At 37.1% G+C, this 22,500-nt stretch overlaps 1 protein-coding gene across 1 annotated transcript in view; it reads left to right on the forward strand.

Annotated features, from left to right (window-relative positions):
* The first annotated feature begins 2,047 nt into the window (after positions 1-2,047).
* LOC119572186 (DNA repair protein RAD52 homolog) overlaps positions 2,048-22,500 on the forward strand; it is a 31,194-nt gene continuing 10,741 nt past the window's right edge. The window contains exons 1-5 of the mRNA XM_037919155.1: positions 2,048-2,321; positions 17,155-17,350; positions 18,150-18,301; positions 21,352-21,567; positions 21,687-22,500. The exon at positions 21,687-22,500 is cut by the window's right edge and continues 2 nt beyond it. Coding sequence (XP_037775083.1) covers positions 2,283-2,321; positions 17,155-17,350; positions 18,150-18,301; positions 21,352-21,567; positions 21,687-22,118 — 1,035 coding nt within the window. The 5' untranslated portion in view covers positions 2,048-2,282 and the 3' untranslated portion in view covers positions 22,119-22,500. The remainder of the gene's footprint in view (positions 2,322-17,154; positions 17,351-18,149; positions 18,302-21,351; positions 21,568-21,686) is intronic.

Here is a 22,500-nt window from a genome sequence, read left to right on the forward strand (position 1 = left end):
CAGCTACTACTTACAGATTCAAATCAGCATACTACTTCAGAATAAAACCAAACCAATAAACATTTGATATATGAAATACAAACACTAATAAAAACACTAACAATTCAGAATCACAAAATAATATTACACTGGATCCCAGCACATAAAGGCATAAAAGGTAACGAAATTGCAGACTTAGCAGCAAAAAAAGCTCACAACACGATGAATCCCATGAACATACCTCATGACACTGGAAATATCATAAAAGAAATTAAAACAAGCAGTCAAAAGAACTGGGAGAATGACCTAAATAACATTCTAACCACAAAAGACTATTTAATAAAAAACAACCAACCACAACCGTGGACAAGATCAAAAAACAGGAAGTTAGATGTATGCCTAACAAGAATTTTAACAAAACATACAAGACTAAAACAACACTTACATAGACTAAAACTTGAAAATGACCCTACATGCAGATGGTGCAGACAAGAAGAAGAAACAACAGAACATCTGATATTACAATGTCCAAGATTCAACTCCTACAGAACATACTTACTAGATGCCCTAAGGAAAGCAAAAATCAATAATCCTAATATAAATCTTCTAATTACAGGCTCAGATCTACCACCAACTAAAAGGTACTACATTTTGAGACACATGAAGATATTTTTACAGCGAACAAAGATAACTGACTACATATAAGCTACAAAGAAAATCAGAAGAAAAGGATCCAGGGGATATAGACAATAATAGTCTAAAACCCTATAAAAAGAAGAAAGAAGAAGAATTACCATGGAAAATAACAAAAGATTCACGCACATTACAATACGAGTAATTGAAACAAGGAATAATAATAGCAAGGATAGATGGCTGTGTGAAACAAAAAAAAAATACTGAAAAATGCGAGTGAAGATTAGGTGCAAATATCTTTGGGGTGAAAGGCTTGGCTGGTCCTGAGTGCCCTATTTATTGTCTACCTTGTAAAAACTAAAAAGAAATGAAAAAAAAGAAAAAGAAAAGAAAGTTACAGAAATTGCTCTCTCCCAAGCACAAACATTCTCCATCTAACTGACTTCCTTTTCAGTAAATATGGATTTTAATGCATAGTTTTGGCCTGTCCTCTTGATGGGATGACTTGTGCTTTTGAATATTCCCTTGACATGAGTCGCCTCCAATGAAAAACATGTCATCGCTCCTCACGTAGTAAACACAACAGATGAAACGCAATGATAACTTAGCTAACAATGGATAAACAGTTATAAGGTACAAGATATAACAAAGACATATCAACCTACAATAATGTATGCGAAGGCTTTTCGACAATGATGATAGTGTTCAAATTCTATCAAAATGACGCGTTCGCCCATTATGCCGTCCTTCCCTGGCCCCTACTTATTGCCCCGATGAACAGCTCTTATTCAGGGTCACAGGGGCACCCACTTACCATGACTTCGAGAGAAAATGCGGGAGGAACGTGTCTGCTGCGTCCGTGCGGCTCGGCGTGTGACTCGCGACTCGCCGCCGCGCGCCGCCGGGCCTCCTGCGGCTCGCGGGCGGCGGCGGCGGCGGCGGCGGCGGCGGCGGCGGCGGCGGTCGTCCCCTCGCCCGCTGGCTCCTCCTCGGGCTGCCTCAACACATGATGAAGGACTCCAGTTTCTGAGGGGCTTTAGGATTTTTTTTTTTTTTTCTATGTCGCTCGGAAGTGATTTTCGGGAAAACACGTTTTGCTTCCCTCGGCCTTTCTCTCTTTTTGCGTGTGATTGTGTGTTTGCGTGTGTGTGTGTATGTGTGTATGTATGCATGTATGCATACATGCATACATGTATGGAGGGGGAGGGGACTCTAATATAATAATAAAATATTCCTAATAAATCAAGCTATAGCCTATCGTGTTTTTTTTGTTTTTTTTTCTAAACAGATATGTGTTCATTCAAGAAACCCCTTGTTATTATATTGCTTTGAGATTATCATGATGCTAGCCAAATGCATTGCTCCAATGTAAATATTCTGTAATAAAGTATATCAATTTCACACTTACTGACTATAATTCAAAATCCTGTTAACTAAAAAACACTCGTTCAAAAGTTGTCCTTGTGGGAAAATACAGATCATGCAACAAAACTAACTCCTGCATGCAGTTCGTAGTCAAACAAGCAGGTTTTCCTGTGGCAGAAGCAAAATAAAGACCCAGGAGAGGAGACGGTGGTCTAGGGAGGCACAGAGGAAGAGGGGCAAAGGCAGAGGGAAGAGGCTGCACAGAGTCCAGTCCTCGGCAGTGAAGGCCAGCTTTCAAGTCCACCATGGAGAGTGATACTCCCAACCAGGCTGTGTTTGGCAAGGTAAGTGCCCTTCACACCCTTCCCACACCACGTGTTCGTCCAGGAAGCTGTTCATTTGAACAATAAACTTACATAAACATGCATGAGCAAGAGGAATAACTTCAACAGTGTTTTGTCTCCCAGTTTGGGCCATATTTGGAAAAGTTTTGAACTTTTTCCCTACCCTCTGGTTGGTTTGGGTCCCAACCTAAAGCTCTTTTTTATTATAAACCTTAGAGCATACCTTGAGGCTCATCTTCAAGAAATATAAGTGTTGGTTGAATGCTACAAAACACCTGTGGAGAAAGGTATAAAAGCAAAGTGCATATCCTACTTTGCTCATTTTATTTACAGAATGTTTTAATTATGACAGGGAATCTTCGGCATAATTCTTTAAAACACGTTCGAGGAAGCTGCTCCAGGAGACTAAGGTCGAGTACTTTCTCATGTATTTAGTAGATGTTCGTCTCTGACCATGGTTTGTCTCCTTTTTGTTTTTTGTTTTTTTGTTTTTTGTTTCTCTTGAACCTTGTGTATTTAGACAACCAAGTACAGTCAGCAGCTTCTGTTTACCTGTGTTTTAGCAAATTATGTTTGATTGATTGGTTAGTAATAGTGTTAAGAAAGGCAACCAGTCTGACCTAATCATTTATGGGAGAAGGAAAAATTAATGTTTAGCACCGAGCCTTTAAAAAAATACCCATACATTTTCTTATTAAGTTGAAGAGCGAAAATACATAGGAATGAGAAATGTAAAGAAAAAAACAATGAGAAATGATGAAAGTTACAAGAGGTATGAACCTATTCAGGCCAGGGAATATTCCAGTGATATCAGTAAAAGTAATAATTAAGATGAAGATGGTAGTATTGATAATAATGATAGTTACATATAATAGGCCAATAAAATAGAAAGAGTTTTGGAAGGCTAACTTTTTCTATAATTTTTGGGGACTTCTGAAGAATGAGATAAAATGAATGGAAAACAGCTTTGGAATTAAAATGGAAACTTATGGACTCCACACAAAAGGTGACTTCACAGCAGAGAACAAATGAATTGGAGATTTTGCATTTCTTTTATCATTTTGATAATTCTTTATCATGACTTTACTATAGGAAAATATATTACATTAAGAACCTAATTGCATCAGAGTTTAACCAAATTTGTGGTAGTTAATAGTATTAGAAGATTTTATTTTTAAATGGCCTCTGTAAGATTCTGAGCCCCAGGGCCCACACTTCTATGCAGATACAGTACCTTTTTTTATTTCTATCATTTTACTAACAAATCAATTACTCAAAAAAAGTAGACTACATAGGAAGAAAAAAACAAAAAGGAGAGAAAAATAAGAAGAGGCATAATAAGAAAACAAGGGACTTGAAAAACAGGAAAATGTGAAGGTAAATGATAAGAACAAACTGAAATAAGAAAATAGAAGCTGTAAGGGAAAACATACTATATATCACACTGAACTTTGCCAGATAAGCACATCAATGATTCTGCAAATACCTAATATTCTTTTTGTATATTCTTTTATTTCATCTTATTAAGAAGAATATGTACTCATTTTTACTTGTTGAAAATACGATCACGTATTTGGTGATCCGCTGTGATGGATCACAAATATGCTAATAATCTTGCCCAAAGAATTGCAAATTTTTTAATGATTCTATTTGAAAATCAGTGTAGAACGTCAAATGTGTGACAAAACATACAAAAAAAAATTTAATTCACTAGAAAGTCTTGTTGTTTTAGTAACTTTTTGAAGGATATGTTAAATATTGATGTTACTATTAATAATGAAATTAAAAGGAGAATCATAGTTCAGTTGCAAGGTTAAACCTTTATACATGGGTACATGTTCTGTCCGTGTAATATTGTTGTACACAGATGGCTCCTCAAGTGATCAGCCACCAGGGAGTCAATTAGTAAATCAGACGTGACCTCACCTGACTTCTCGTTTTTTTTTCTCTCTCTCTTTTTTATGCTATTCAAATTGATTATGTTATTACTAATATTACTAATATAATGATTATTATAATGTTATTAAAATACTAATAGCAACAATAACATTTTATTCCAAATTTTTGAAAAATAAAGGAAAAACTAAATGGGTGATATAGGTAGGGCTAGTAATTGATTCCTTAGGGACTAAGTGTTTGCAAGTCATCTATTTGTAAACCCTGTCAATGAATTTGAATCACAGTGGACATGGCATGTAAACACATCATTCCAGTACTAAGGGATAAGTTAAGCTAGGATGAATAACTATGCTAGGCTAATCAAATCAGCTCAGCAATCATTTAAGCAGTAATCATAGTTATTGATTTTAATGCTGGTATTAATCCGTTATGTACTGTCCACTGTAGTTTTTAGTGAATACTGTTGCACACAGATGGCTCCACAAGCACCCTAGTGACTGTTCCTTCTGCTTTTTTCTTTTATTGGGTTTCACTCTTGCCTAGTCTATATCCCCTGGATCTATTTTCTTTTTTCTTTCTTTTTCTTATATTATCTCTCCCCCCCACCCCAGGAATATTTTGGTGCATCTTCATATGTAGTACTTCTTTATTGGTGAGAGATCAGCGCCTGTGAAGAAGAAATCTATATTAGGGTTGTATATTTTGATTCTTTTCAGGGCTTCCATCAACTCTGTTCTGTGAGAATGGAATCGAGGATATTGTAATATTATGTTTTATCTTTTCGTCTTGGTAGTGACACCATCTGCATGATGGGTCATTTATTATTTTTATTTTGTGTAGGTGTTCATTCAGTCTTGTGTGTGTTGTTTTAATTCTGGTGATACAAACATATTGTTTTCTGTTTTTTTATCTTGTCCATGGTTGAGCTTCTGTATTTTTCAGAAGATAGCTTTTTGTGTTTAGGATTGTATATTAGTGCGTTTTCCATTTTCTTATGTTTTTTGTGCTTATTATTTATTTTTATATTTTTTTTCTTTTTGCACCCTCATATAAGGTTGTGGGATTAGTTATGTTATGCACTTTTTTGCCACTTGATCAGCTGTTTCATTACCTCTTATGTTTTTGTGTGATGGTATCCAATGAATTGTAATTATTTGAATTTGGTTTGTAAATGTGTATATCATTTCCTGTATTTCGAATATAATGTGTTTATAGTTTTTAGGTTTTAAATTAGAAATGAGTTGTAAGGCTGATTTTGAATCTGAAAATATTACTGATGTTGCGAATCTTGTTTTTGTTATAGGTAATTCCCTGTTTTATTGCAAAAAGTTCTGCCTCTATTATTTATGTTTCAACAGGTAATTTCCATATTGTTGTTATGTTTTTGTCTGGGATATATATGGCTGTAGAAGTGGAATTAGTGTTTATTTTGATCTGTCTGTGACTATTTTTTTTGTAGTTCTAATATCTTTTGTTTTCCATCTTTTAAAAATTGGGCCTTAATTATCAGCTCAGATACATTTTTTGCTAGGTCTTCTGTGAAGGCTGTTCCTGATTTCCCCATTCTTAAATATGTGGGATTTTTTTTCTCTCTCTCTTTCTCTCTTTAAGGTTTTTACATTGATACTGTTCTTAGTATTGGCTGTATGATTATTACAATGTTACTAAAACATCAGTAACAAAAATTATAAGATAATAGAAATTAAATCCATCCAAAAATCAGGGAAAAGGGTAAACTGGTGAGATAGGGATGTTTAGCAATTATTCCTTGGGTGACTAAGTACCTGAAGAGCAATCTATGTGTAACTATTACTAATAAACTAAAATTACATAGCATATATTTTTGCCTTCTATAGTGAGTGAATTTAAAGGAAAAACATGGTTTATTTATAAGGTTAAGCTAAGCTGGGATGAATAAACTATGCTAGGCTAATGAGACTGAGACCAGGGGCTGAAGGAGAAAAAATAAGATTAAGGGAATGAAAATGAAGATGGTTTGCTTGGATTTCAGTTCAAAGGCAATATTGTCAGTAGGTCTATAACTCATAAACATCAAATAAAAAATAGGCGAGCTAAGTTAAGATAGGCTTAACTTTGTAAGTTTTTAAACATTTTGTCATTACGCATTTACACTTTTATTGCGTATTGGATATATATTATGAAGGAGTAACTTTGGGAGACAAAATCATCGTTTATTGTAATGAGTATTTAAAGTATATACAAAACTTTACTTTTATAAAGTATTATTATCATTTTATTATAGTGTCTCTGACAGGGATTCATAACCGGGGTTTTGTAGAAGCCTGGGATTCTGCTGACCATCACCAGAGGTTCCGCAAAAAATCATAAAATTATAATGTGCTATTACAAAATGACAATGATTTGAATTGAATTTAAAATTCATAATTCCTACTCAATAACACATTAGAAACACTTTCCAGATGCCAACATGCAATGTATGATATACATTTTAATATATATATATATATATATACTGTGTATAGGGGTTCCTTGGAGTATGAAAAATGATTACAGTTCCTCCAAGGTGGAAAGGTTAGGGATCACTTCTCTGTGAGAATCATGTATTTTTGATGAAAACTTTGGTATTAGTATATTAATTGGCCATCTTGCCTTATAAAGTTATTAACCCTTTGCCAACGGGTGGCATGTACGTACATGCCATGGTGTATGTATAGACATGCCATGATTTTTTTTTTTTTTTTTTTTTTGTACAATCACGGCAAAATATTATTTTTCTGCCACTGAAAGTGTGATTAAGTCGTTTATAACACTTTCTCATTTTTACTATAAAAAAAAAAGAAATACAACAAACCTACGATTTCAACTCTATGATACCACACACTTCTTATTTTATTCAGACTATAGAGCGAATAATGATCAACTATGGAGTCTATATAACAACAAAAATATCCTTCAGTCTTGATTTACCAGGGAATATGGCAAATAGAGACTTTAGAAAATAATGAAAACTGAAATACAACATATGCTCGTAGTATTACGAAGAAATGGCATGGGATGCTGGTATTTGGCATGAGTGGTCGCACATGCTAGGGTGACGATATAAGCCCCCGGCAGCGGGGCACGGGCCACTATGAATACTACCCGTCGGGGAAGGGTTAATTTATATACACCATTTGAAATAGGACACGGGGAAGGGTTTAAGCGATGTAACACACAGAATTTATTAGTTCTATTCCTGTTATCACCATCACTTCTGAATGTCATTATTATTATTGTTATTATCACCACCTTTGTTGTCACCAACATTATTATTATTATTATTATTATTATTATTATTATTATTGATTATTATTTACTAAAATTATATTATTATGATGATTATGCTCATCTTAGTTGTCAGTCTTTTTTATTATTATTAATATTATTATTATTATTATTATTGTCATTTATATCATCATTAATATAATTTACATTACTTCTATCATTATTATTATTGTTATTGTTTTTTATTGTTGGTTTTGTTATTATTATTTTTTTTTATTACTATTATAATTGTTATTATTATATCATCATCATCATCATCATCATCATCATCATCATCATCATTAATATTAATATTGATATTAATAATTTTGATGTTTTTGTTATAACTATTGTTATTATTATATATTTATGTCACCAGGAATTTTTTTTGTGCAATGTCTCTGCACATAATTTTTTTTTTTTGTCTACAATGCAATCAATATTAATGGTACTACTTTTATTATAGACATATTAATTACTCTGATGTTATTGACATTAGTAACAGCAATATAAGATAACATAAAATATTTTCGAAATTCAAGGAAAAGCGTAAACAGGTGAGGCAGGTATTTCTCATAATTGGCTTGTTGGTGACTAAGTGCAAGTGGAGGCATCTATGTGTAAAACCAATTAATAAAGTAAATGCAAACTGGACATGGCATGTACGTACATTCCATGCCCGTCGGTTTTGGGTTAATATCATCATCATTACTACTAAGACTATTCCTATTATTATCCTCATAATCAGTATCTTTATTGTTATTATTCACAGTATCATTATTGTTACTATTCACAGTATCATTATTGTTATTCACAGTCATTATCATTATCACCATTATTATCACTGAGTATAAAAGGTATGAATGAGAGTGAATATTTTCACAATACGAGCGAAACCGGGCAAATGCATCTCTTGTATTGTGAAGATATTCATTCTCATTCATACCTTTTATACATTTGTCAACATGAATACAGTTCATATTATCACTAAGATAATTATTGTTTTGTTATCATTATCATTTGCAATATTATTATTATCATTATCATCATTATTAATATTATTATTATTATTATGATTATTATTATTATTATCAACATTGTTATGAGCATCATAATTAGTCATAATTATTGATGGGCTAGATTTAACACCTACAAATAGTCATATTATTGATGTATTGAATTTATTTAGATGGTTACTCTTCTATAGTCAGTAATGACAAAGAAACAGAAATCACAATTAGACATTTCCTCAGAACCGGTTTTGAATATCTCTTCATCAGAAATACATGTGTTTTGGGACGAAGATAATTGTTAGGATAATTCCTCAAATACCTAAACTAAGAAAAGTTTCTTATGAATAGGTCAAGAGTGTTTAATGTGGAAACAGAACTAGTGCACCGTGGAAGTATTTAAAAGAAAACTAAACATTGGTTAAATGCAAAACCAGATGAACCACCAAAAAATGATTGTGAGAGAACAAGGGTTGATTCATATTCTATTCGTCACCAAGTTCAGTTCAAAGTAGCTGAAAAAAGATGAGCAATTTCCTAGAATGGCCCCAGCATGAACCACTAGTAGGGCTCTTGTTTGACTTTACACCAAGAAGAGAAGTAATATTCCTCCTACCAGATAACCAGGTCCTGTTATTACATTTGCTGCTCATGTGTAGGATATATATTGTAAGAAAGAATAAAATGTTTTTCTATACCATTAATTATTGGTTTATCTGCACTTTAAATGACCAAGGGAGTTAGATGGGTGTAGTTTTGTCATGTTCATTATGTGACATCAGATAACACACTGATCTCACCCTCATGGATTGTATTATTTTTGAATAATATTTAACCCATTGCTACCCATCATTACATATTTGTTGTACTTTTCCGCTTAAGAATTATCATTCTCCATTTGCCTGTAATCTGAAACAGGTCTGGAGAAGAGTGACAGTCATGCAGATTACACATTTGACATGTTAACATAGATATTTGAGTTTGCACTTGCCACTCTGATTGTTGGTCACTAACTCCTCAAAATTAAAATCTCTACTATAAGGTTAGCTAGTTGTGCATTTTTCCTTAGAAGGAGTGTTGTTTCCAGGATTGATCTATTAACCTGGAGCCACTAGGGATGGCATGTACAGACAACCCATGCCCATCGTGAGTTTAATTAATCAATTGATTTAACACATAGAGTACCAAGTCACCAGTGAGCCAATTACGAGTACTACTTGTCTCACCTGTATAACCTTTTCCTTGATTTTCAGAAATATTTTCTGGTATATAATATTGCTGTTAGTTGTATTAATAACACTATGATAATTATAATGTCTGTAATAAGAATAACAGCATTGATATTGAGAGCATTAGTAAAAACAAACTTTTTCCTGCAAACTTAAGGAAAGTTGAAATAAGGTGAGGTCACAAGGTTTATACAAGTTGACTCTTTTGTGGCTATGCGCTTACAGAGCTTTTCCCATGAACAATACTATAGTGATCACAACATTTTCCTGGAGACTTTGGGTTAACTAGTGCATATAGGAATATTTTATATGATGTATTTGAATCCTATTTTATCTGAATTTCATATATCATCTTAAATCTGGTATTGTATATATGTCATACTAGGCTAATACGTAGCCAATTTTATACACATACAATATTTTTGTGTTTTGTAATCTCAAATTAATTCCTGACCATTGCTGTTGTTCCTGTTCTGAAAACCAGTGAATTTTTTTTATCATACTAAAATAAAATACGCCATATAGCTTTGACTTTGATGTTCTCTTTACATACGTCCCACTTTTGAAGGAACTACAAGAGAGAAATCATAAGAGCAGTTGCAAGACTTGCCCATTAAAGTCTATTCAAATGATGAAAAAACAAAAAGTAGAAATTATAAAATATGCTGCAGACTCAATCAAGACAATCACAGAGGAATAGAATACAAATTTGCACACAAAGTATGGGGGCAAACTGATTCACTTTAAATGCAAAGAGTAAATTTCAGACAACCACAGTATCTTATGCAGAAAATGGAATATCCACACCAAGCCCAGGGAATCCTCAGTTTTGTGCAAAATAAAATACAAAAAGTGTATCGGAAGTTGTTTGTTATGATAGAACAAAGCATTGTCTTGCAAGAAACATCAGAAAAGAAAAATGTACAGTAGATGGCTGTAAGAGAGCCTCTCAAGCCAGTGTAATTAATATGACATGGCACTCTGTGTACTTATTTACTTATTTATTTACTCATATAATTTTTATTTCCATGTATAGCCCAGAAAGATGCAAAAACTATAATAAGGGACATATAATTTGCTTTTATATATATATATATATATATATATATATATATATATATATATATATATATATATATATATATACATATATACATATATGTGTGTGTGTGTGTGTGTGTGTGTACACGTGTGTGTGTGTGTGTGTGTGTGTGTGTGTGTGTGTGTGTGGTGTGTGTGTGTGTGTGTGTGTGTGTGTGTGTGTGTGTGTGTGTGTGTGTGTGTGTGTGTGTGTGTGTGTAATGTGTGTGTGTGTGTGTGTGTGTGTGTGTACACATGTGTGTGTGTGTGTGTTGTGTGTGTGCGGATGTGTGATTATCATCATCATCAAGGTGCTAACGCCGACAGGGGCACATGGCCACATGCACCTTTCACTTCCAGCCATAAGGGTCTCTCATGGCGAGTCTCCAGGCAGGCCCTCAGCCCATCTCTAATTCCTCGCGACAGGTCTTGTCGAGCTGCCAAAGTCATGACCTCCCGAGTTGTACCACAGGCCTCCTCCATCCAGGGTTGTCTTGCTAAGAGACAACCTGATGGGCAGGGTCATCCACAGGGAAACGAGGTAGGGGCCAATATACCCTGAGTTGGTGATCCCGGATTATGCAAGTAACAGGTTACATGCCAGTCTCACAGTGTAGCCATCAGTTGGACACATGGTCCTGCCAACTGTATCCCATGATCTGGCGAAGAGACTTGTTACAGAAAGCATCAAGACGAGACTCCAAGGCACTAGGCAGTGTCCAGGTTTCGCTTCCATAGAGCAAAACTGGCTGTATCAAGACCTTGAAGACACGTAACTTGGTCCTTCTGCATAGGCACCAACATTTCCAAATGCTCTTGTTGATCGAGTTTATGACTCCTGTTGCCAGACCAATCCGTCTATTGACTTCTTGGTCTGAAAGCCCAGAAATACTACACTACCAAGGGATGTAAAAATCTCTGTAACTTCAACGTCCTCGCCGCAAGCATGGATCGACTGAACGGGTTCCCCTAACAGGCCCCCAAAGTCCTGAATCTTGGTCTTGGTCCAGGAGACCTCTAGGCCTAAAGACTTCGCCTCATTGCTAAATGCATCAAGAGCCGCCACAGTGACTCCAGGGACTCAGATAGGATAGCATCATCGGCAAAGTCAAGGTCTGAGACCTTGATATTGTCCAGTGTTGCTCCACACTGACTTTGGCTAGTAGCTCTGCCCATTATCCAGTCCAGACAGGTGTTGAAAAGTGAATTAACAGGGAAGAAGTTTGACAGGCCCCCACCACACTTTACAGCACTTTCATTACTGGTATATAGGCTTGCTATTAGGCCACTAATCTGTGTCGGAATTTCCCTGAGTCTCAGGATCTCCCATAGCGATTCTCGACGCACCGAGTCAAAGCCTTCTTGGGGTCGATGTAGGCTGCAAGCAACCCACAACCAAACTCATGACACAATACTCAAAGTGCCAGTATTCGGTCTATTGTGGACTTGCCAGAAGTGAATCCAGACTGCTCCTATCTATGTTGCCTTAGTAGGTAGTCGCAGATCCGTTTCAGAAGAATGTGGGCGAAAACTTTGCCTGGTATGCTGAGCAGTGTTATGACTGTAGTTGCTACAGTCCCAGCAATCCCCTTTCCCCTTCCAGAGAGGGATGACCATGCCCCTCAACAGGTCAGGGGGAATGGTACCGGACTGCATGCAAGCCCAAAGCCATGGATTCACCCCTAGCGTTTAGAAGTTCAACAGGGATATTACATATGTCTGCAGCTTTCCCAGACTTCCCATCAGCCATCCTAACCTCCATTAGGATGGCTGATGGGTGGGTCCGGCACAGGTATTGTGGTATCATTTGCATCCAAGCTAACTGTTGGAGTGTCTACTTGGTATAACTGCTCAAAATACTCATCCCATTATTCATGAACCCCAACATAATCCGAGATGATCTGTCCATCCACTGAGCGGACTGCAGTCATCTACGCAGAGGGCTTAGAGTTCAGCTTTCTCAGGGCTTAGTAGGCAGGGCAAAGGTCGTTTACCAAGAAATAGGCTTCAACCTCCTCAGCAAGATTCCTAATGAACTGTTCCTTGTCCCTACTCAGCAGTGTCCAAGCCCTATGCACCAAAATGCGACACAAGACCTGATTGCCATTCAGCTGCGCCATGTGACATACTTCAGTGGCCTCCAGTGTCTCCAGGGAGATAGAATTCTGTCTTGCCCTTGTGCGTACACCAGTGGACTCCTGCGCTGCTTTGCACTTGAAGAACTCTCACAGAGCAATTGGGTTCGGCAGGTTATCAAGTTCTGTGAATCGATCAGAGGCTGTTATGGTGAACCCATGGGCACACTCCTCCCTCAGTCTGTCCAAATGAAACACCTTGGAGTGGCCACTGGAGGGACAGGAAGTTTTGAAGTGGACCCGTAGGGTAGCCACAACAGCCTATGGTCAGTGCCACAGACCTCGGCACTCTGGTAAACTCTACAGTTCTGGAGGATCCTCCATTGTATACTAACAAGAATGTGGTTGATCTCCTTGGCCACTGTACCTGTACTGCTATACCATGTCCAGCGATGTGGGTTGGAATGCTGGTACAAGGTGTAGTAGCATGACCAGCAACCTGAAGGTCGGCATAGTTTCCCAGGTTGGGTCACATCAGGTCCACAGCCATGTCCCCGCTCATTGGACACCAGGCTCCCCTCGTTCCCTGCGTGCTTACACACTGTTAGTGTCCGAACTGAGATCAACTTTCCCAATCCTCCAGCAGAACAAGACAACAGCAGCAGCAACACAATGACTTCCCAGTCCCTAGCCAACTGGGGAGCCTACCGGCTCCCCCATTGATTTCCGACTTCCCCATCAGCACCCAGCCATACCTGTGGGCACTCAAACCCACAACAAACACTTCCCAAAGAGATAAGACACCAGTACAAGATAGTAGCCCAAGATAGTAGATGCACAACCATCCATCTACTATACTGTTCTTGCTGCTGAGATCAGCTCCTGAGCCATGGGGACTGACAGACATCTCATAGCCAACTTGGTCACAGCTGGATGCCATATTGAAGTCACCCAGAACAATGCGAATATCTCGCCGGGGGTAATTGTCTGCCACGGTTGAGAGTTTGGTGTAGAACACCTCTTTCACATTGAGTTTGCAAACATCAGTAGGAGCGTATACAGCAATGAGAGACATGAAGCCAAAGGCATGCTTCAGTCTCAGTGCCATAATATGCTCATCAGCTGGTGTCACCTCAACTACCAAAGACTGAAGTCGGCTGGAGATGGCTATGGCTACTCCCTGGAGATGATGACCATCACTGCGGCCCAACCAGTAGTAGGTATACCCACCCATGCTGATCATGCCGCTGCCAGGCCTTCTCACCTCTGAGAGGGCAGCCACCTCCAATGCCCAATGCTCCAATTCCTGAGCAACTTATATAGCATCCGGCCGCAAGGACCAGATGTTCCAAGCGCCTATCCGGAAAGTTCCTCTGAGGTTAAGCCTTGGGCGGTCACTCAAGGTACACGCCACCTCTGCCGCTCCCACCAACACTGCGCCAAATAAATGGGGTTAGCAGGCTGTGGGACCCCCTGTCTGCCTGTGGGGTTCCCTAGGGCTTTGCCCCACAAGTTTCATGGTGGGTTGGCACCTTCAGGAGTGCAAGCAGGACAAGTAGCTCTTATTCCCATCCTACAGCCAGACATTTGCCCTCCCAACGGGACCCACAGCCCACCTTGCTTGCTGGGGGAGGGACAGCACCCCTCCCCCCGGCATACCCATTTATATTGGCAAGGTCCACTTCTCCCGAGCCACCCAATTACCCCAGGGTGGCTAAGGGGCAGGAGCTGATACAGAGCCAGGGCATGTCCACATGCTGGTGGGCCATGCTCCATACCTCTGGGGCCTCCTGCTGCACACACACACACACACACACACACACACACACACACACACACACACACACACACACACATAGACACACTAGATTCCAAACAACACCCATTTACTATTAACACAATAACATACTGTCCTTTCACATATTTATTTTAAGCTAACTAAATTCTGAAAAATGGTATTTGAATTTTACCATTGTTGACAAATTGTGCAACCCAAATTGTTTGTTAGGTACGTTATTTAGTAATGAATAATTATTTCTATGCTGTTTCCTTTTTGTCATTTACATTGAAAACTATTTATACTCAAAATTAAAGCTAAGGAAGCTTTAAAGCTTGTGGGAGAACAAAAATGAGTATGGTGTAAAGTACTTGGAACTTGGAGAGTGCGTGTCTTGGTACCTTTATTTTCCTGTACAGACTTGACTTTGTGATTTGAACAATGAGTACCTTTCCAATGACCGCGGGGTGGTGTATATTATTTGGGAATACCCTCTACTAGTCGTTGAGTCATCTTTCATGTTTTTGAATTTAATTTTTGATTTATTTCTATAATTCACCATCTCTTTTCACCGATGACTTGAGCTGGTTGAACATGTGTAGCACTATATTTGCCCAAGAAACAATACTCCACTCGACTGCAGACTACATTATGGTTAATATGAAATGGACATCTTGTACTGGAATCATATTCCATTTGGCAGTGGACTTGAAGTCAGTTCATTTTGGTGTAAAATGAGATGATAATTGACAACATCAATTAAAGAATCACACATATGCATGCATGTACATTATATTACAAATATTTGAGAATCATATTCTACCCCTATTATTATATATTCTTTTAGCATTATTGTTATTGTTATTGTTATCAATGTCATTATCATTATTGTTGTTACTGTTGTTATTATTATTATCATCATGATTATTATCGTTCTTCTTTGAAGCAAGTATTGCATTGAACTAGTTATAGTTAGACTGTCAATATGTGCACATATATTATTTACATGACTATCTGAGGATGGAGATTAAAAAGGAAAGTAGGAGGAGGGGGAAGGGGAAAGGAAGGAGAAGAACAAGAAATGGAGTGGAATGGGGCTTAAAGAGAAAAGTGATTGGATAGGGGAAACAGAGGGAACTTAGAGGAAAAGGGAATGGAGAAAGGAGACAGGAGAGGGGGCTTAGAGAAAAAAGGGGGATAGGGGATGGTGGGAAAGATAACCCTCAGTGATTCATACTGCAATGAGTCAAACACATCTAGAGGTCAATGTAAGCTGCAAGCAATCCATTTCCAAATTCATTATGGTGTTCCATAAGTGCTAGGATATAATCTATTGTCAATTTTCCCAGAGTGAATCCCGACTGCTCTGGCAGCTAGTATAACATGCAATCCATGAGCCAGTGGTTTTACTAACAGCTTTTAGTTCATCAGGGATATTGCAGATACCTGCTGCTTTACCACACTTTACCTTGTAAATCACCTCCCTAACTTCAGTCAGGGTAGATTCCTTCACGCCCATATGTGATATGAAATGAGCCATACTATCTACTGAGTGGAATGCAGTTGTCTGTGAGGAGGGGTTAGATATCAGCTATCTTAGGATTTGTTAAGCTAGAAGAAGTTTATTTCCTAAGAACTGGCCATTAGCCTCTGCAGCAAGTATTTTTTATAAAAAAAAAAAAAAAAAAAGATTCTAGGTATATGGCAAAATAAAGTGGCAACACTATTTACAGAAAAGAAGCACATGCAAATTTGTGCAGTTTTATAGCCTTTTTTTAGTAAAAGTCAATTTGAATTGGTTAAGTGAATATAGTTAGAGCATGCACAAGGAATATACTGTACATGAAACTCAAAGTCCATTTAAGAAGATGTAACAAAATTACATTATTAAGTTTGTTTGTCTTTTTTCCTTTCTTTCTTTCTTTTATGTATAAACTTTCCTATTTATACAAATGAAATGGTATAAACGGACACCTTATATAAAGACTGTTAGTTCCTTAAGACCAAAGTGATTTGATTACCATTTTAGGGAATTTACAACTTTAATAGATTGGTAAAAAAATATTTGGTTGGAGGTGAATCAAGTACTCCGTATCTTTTTGCAAGTAGTAATATTTACATTACTTGATCTGACCATTATGAATTAACAGATTTTTTTTTTTTTTTTTTATTAGTTCCCCTTTCCCCTTCATGCATACCATTGATATTGGCAGCTAAAATCACATAAAATCAATTTAAAAGATTTACAACTTGCCATCATAAATTGCATAAATACAACTTATTGAAGTGTTCTTTAAGAAAGAGCACTTTTTGTCGTTGTTGTTTACCCATGTCATATAGATAAAGTTCATACTGTTAGTGCAGAAAATGCTTTTTTGATGAACTTTAAGTGTAGTGCTTAAATATAAATGTGCAACCCAAGAATTGTCGGTATTTTTTATATTGTAGCAGAATTTAAAATTTATTTAACTTTTTCAGGTGGAGTTCACTGGAGAGGAGCAGATGGCCATACAGAACATATTAAGACAGAAACTTGGGCAGTCTTTCATCAGCCAGCGATCAGGAGCGGGAGGCCAGCGGATTGCTTATATAGAAGGCTGGCGCCTCATATCTTTGGCCAATGAAATTTTTGGCTTTAATGGATGGAGTCACTCTGTTACTAATCAGACTATTGGTAAGAGTGTTTGGTTAAGTTTTACAGTCAAGAGATTTTTAGTCTGTACCATGAATTAGTCCATAGATCAGTGCTTCTCAAACTAGGAACTCTAACACCCTGGGATGCCATTGATTTACTGGTATCTAGGGTTTCTGTCATGCTCCAAAGTAAAATAAATTAAATAGATTCTTTTTATTTTCAGTTTATTTTGTGTACTCATCAGTTTTCTTCAAACAGTATGTTATATCTTTTATATTTGAGTTCTTAGTTACTTTTATTCTTCTGGTAAGTTTGTTGTTTCTCAGTTGAACATGTAATCCCTGTTTATTTTGTTTTGATTAGCAGTAGTTTTGTGAAAAGGCAAAGGTTCGCTCAAACTAACTTCCATGTTTTGTAAATATCAGAATCCACTTTTTTGTCTATTTATACCTTGTACTTCTTAGATTTTACTTTTACACATGGTATTATTTCTCTGTGTGTGTGTGTGTTGGTTTGTGTGTGGTGTTGTTTTTGTGTGTGTGTGTGTGTGTGTGTGTGTGTGTGTGTGTGTATGTGTATGTGTTATGTGTATGTATGTGTATGTGTGTGTGTGTGTGTGTGTGTGTGTGTGTGTGTGTGTGTGTGTGTGTGTGTGTGTGTGTGTGTGTGTGTGTGTGTGTGTATGTATGTCTCTCTCTCTCTCTCTCTCTCTCTCTCTCTCTCTCTCTCTCTCTCTCTCTCTCTCTCTCTCCTCTCTCTCTCTCTCTCTCTCTCTCTCTCTCTCTCTCTGTCTGTGTCTGTCTACAAAGTAATATAGATTCCATGTTTTGTATTACAGATTTTGTTGACCATTATAATGGCCGTTACTACGTGGGAGTAAGTGCACGTGTACGTGTACAGTTAAAAGATGGTGTTTTCCATGAAGACATTGGCTATGGAGTCTCAGAGGGAATGAAGAGTAAAGCTTTGTCAATTGAGAAGGCAAGAAAGGTTAGTTATTGAAAATGCTATCATTAACCCAATAAAAATAGGTAAAAATCTTGGTAAAGTTAGACAAAAAACAGGCTTGCATTCATTGTGTACTGTTCTGCACCTGATAGTCCAGATCATGGTCTTAGTGATACAGGCAAAATTTCATCCTGTTAAGTAAGACAGACTCTTGACTTAATGAGGTTTCACTTGTCTTTTGTGATTATTTGCCATAACCTGATATCACATAACCTGTCACAAACGGATAGAGAAAAGGTAACATTGAAGAAATCACTGTAGTTTGGAGTGAAATATTTTTATGTGTAAATAAGTGTATACTACCTTGATAAGTTGATAAATGATTATAGAAGCAAGCAAGTGGGTAAATTAGATATAACATAATAGTTAAAGATGAAAGTAGATAGATATACAAAGGGCTTTTGATAAATTGTAAATGAATAAATAGACTGAATGATATTAAGAAAGTGATATTGTAAAATAGACTATAATGTACAATAGAAGACTTAGATATGAGGATGCAAGTTGTGAATATGTAAGGGGAGTGTCAAAAAGGGTTCAGGTAATAACACATCACTGCCAGTTGGAAGTCAGGCACCATTCAAGCAACATGGAATCCACCAAAATTGAGGCCAGACAAACATTAAATTCATGGTGAAACTCAGTTGAGAGAATAGGCAAGTCATTGATGCTCTGGAACAAGTTTATGGTGACAATGCCCCAAAGAAATCAACCTACAAATGCCCCCCACAATTTTGAACAAGAGAGATGAGGACTAAAGCTTTTCTACAAAGAACTGTGACAAGATGAAACATGGCTCTATCAGTACATTCCCAAAATTCAATCAAAGCAGTGGCTGCTCAGGGAGAACCAGGCAAAGCAAAGTCTGAGTGTTCAAGAGGAAAGGTGATGGCCACTGTCTTCTGCGATGCAGAGGGGATTTTGCTGGTTGACTTCCTCAATTTCAAGAAAACAATTACATCTGCTTATGAATGTGTTTTGAGAAAAATGTCCTGGAAAGCTGCATCAGTGCGTTCTTTTCCACCACAGCAATGCACCCGCCACGGCGCTCGGCAGACTAGCTGTGTTACGTGAATATCAATAGGAAATTGTCTGACATCCACCATACAGCCCTGATTTAGCCCCATCCGACTGTTTTGTTTCCAAACTTTAAAAAAATAATAGAAAGGTACCAATTTTCCATCAGTTGAATATGTAAAAAAGATCACATGACTCATGTTTGAACACATTATGAAACATTGGTACAAGAATGTTCAGGTGTATTGAAATCAAAATCCTTCCATATGACTTTTAGTTATGGACTCTTTCTACAAACTTTTTGAAGCCCCCCCATAATTATCAACTCCAATAGGTTGTGAACTCTTTACCTTATATTATGACTTTACTCTTACATATCATTTGTGTATTTCAAGTCTGTCAAAATATGAAAAAGGCAATTATAAATTTAATGGAGTTGGGAAATAATCCAAACACACTGGCTGCTGCTCCAGGGTTAAGATGAAAATAAGTGTGGGGACAATGTTCGTTTCTACCTTGTCTCTGATGCTAGTCAATTTGTTTATTGCTTTTCAATAAGATTACTGAAAATGAGGGTTAAGGCAACTTTGGAAGGCTGTAACTCAAGACTGGATCTATACAACTCCTGTGTCTAAATAGTATGCAGAACATAAAACAACCTCCATTGTCATGGTTTGTATAGATGCCATCCTGCATTCAGGCCCACCCACTCTGATGTAGCATGTGTAGATGCCTTTCTTTATTAATGGGTAAATTTGAAGCATATCTTTTATGATCTCACATTCTGTTTCATTAGGATAATATTTATTTTGTGGAGCAGATGTTTTTAGTACACTGAATTTTGAAAATAAGTCCAGTGGTAACTATTTATCATTATCATTTATAATCATGATAAAATATTATATTAGACTATATCATATTATTATTATCTTTTAATGCATTGTTGTATAAAAATAGTTTTGCTCAATGAATAATTGAAATTTGAAAGGCAAATATGTGAAGTCATTTTAAGCATGTCACAATTGTGCACTTTTTACCTGGTTGAGCATTTTATCAAGGAAAGATTAGGCATTTAAACTTTTTTAGTTCTGAGACCTGTCATTCACAAAATCAGATCTTTGTTCCATTATCTGAATGTCTTAGGATTACTGCCTGTTTTTTTCATAGATAAGGATTTCTATATATTTGGGATATTATCTGTCTTTGATTTGCTGATTTTTTTTATATGTTGTAATGCTTTAGGTCTTATGAGGTACTACTACTATGACAGCATTAGTAAAAGCAGATTTACTGTGTATTATTGTTATTTATTCTTAACCCTTTGCTGACGGATGGCATGTACGTACATGCCATGGCATGGCGGGACTATCTGCTGGGGGCATGTACGTACATGCCATGGTGTATGTATGGACATGCCATGAGTTTTTTTTTTTTTACAATCATGGCAAAATATTATTTTTCTGCCACTGAAAGTGTGATTAAGTCGTTTTTTACACTTTCTCATTTTTACTATGCAAAAAAAAAAAAAAAAATACAACAAACCAACGATTTCACCTCCATGATGCCACACACTGCTTATTTTATTCAGACTATAGACTAAATAATGATCAACTATGGAGTCTATATAACAACAAAAATTTCCTTCAGTCTCGATTTATCAGGAAATATGGCAAGTAGAGACTTTAGAAAAAAATGAAAACTGAAAATAAAACATATGCTCGTAGTATTACGAAGAAATGGCATGGGATGCTGGTATTTGGCATGAGTGGTCGCACATGCTAGGGCAACGATATAAGCCCCCGGCAGCGTGGCCCGGGCCACTATGAATACTACCCGTCGGGAAAGGGTTAAACAGTATTTTGGTAATTATGATGGTTATGAATTAGATAAAATTGTGTGTCTTCAAATTCAAACTAGTTAGCAGTTATATTGGCAAAATTATTTGGTTTTATTAATTTGGTGTTGCTAATAATATGATAATATTGTTCTGACATTTTCTGTTCTTTTTCTTTCAGGAAGCAGTTACAGATGGGATGAAGCGTGCTCTTAAAAGCTTTGGCAATGCCCTGGGTAACTGCCTGAGCAACAAGGACTACCTACGCTTCATTGGTAAAGCTCCTGCTGCCCCTGTACCTGGGATCACTGCTGGGGAGTTATTACACCAAGAGACTGCAACAGGCTTAGAGCAGATTCGAAGGAGAGCCTTAGAAGAGGGCCGCTTTGGGATTCAGGTGTGTCTTGACTGACATTTTGATGGGCTTAGGTTTTGCCAGAACAGTCCTATAGTTTCTAATAGATATCATCTCAAGGTAACACAATTACTTCATTGATTATATGGGTACTATTTCAGAAAACAAGAAAGGATCAGGGAGCCATTGCTTCTCATTCAGCAGATTCCAGCAAAGCAGATGTGGCTGCTCCTCCTGTAGCCAAAGCATCATACCAAGAAAAAATTAAAGGAAATGGTAATGCAAGCATGATGAGCAGCACCAACAGTGCCAGTAATAATAAAGGAAATCAAAACCTTGTAGGGAAGGCAGAACAGGCAGACTCCTCAACATCAAAGTGTGTAATACAGAACAAGGTTTCTGATCAGCAAGGAAATGCCATTTCAAAAAACCAAAAACCAATTAAACCCCCAAAACTTCCATTAAATCTGAGTCTCCATCTGCAGCTAATCTCATCAACTCTACTATTTTTAGCAAAATTTCCTCTCCACACAGTGGGAACTCAATCACTGAGAAACCATTTATCAAAACAGAACAGGCACATCCAGAAATGAAAGTGAAAGAGAGAAAAAAACAGAATACCAATGCACCTACAAATGAACAAACAGAGGTGAAACCCAATGTCATGCCACCATTGGAAGCACACAACACCCCTTACCCAGAACAGACAGACAGGGTCAGCTCACCAAACTCCTTTGTGGGTTTTACCAAGGACATGATTGTCCAATCACCAACAAAGTCATGTGAGAATAATCTGCTCTCAGATGAGGAGAAAAGATTAGAAAGAAAGAGGAAGCAGAAGGAAAAGCAGCAAGAATTCAAAAGGAAAATGAAAGGAAGCCAACAGTCCCTGGACACATCATCAGCCAAAGTGAATGGAAGCAATACAGTGCTGGACACCAACTTATGGGAGGACAGTGAAGATGTAGTGGGAGA

Source organism: Penaeus monodon, chromosome 4, assembly GCF_015228065.2.
Source record: "Penaeus monodon isolate SGIC_2016 chromosome 4, NSTDA_Pmon_1, whole genome shotgun sequence".
Classification (NCBI taxonomy): domain Eukaryota; kingdom Metazoa; phylum Arthropoda; class Malacostraca; order Decapoda; family Penaeidae; genus Penaeus; species Penaeus monodon.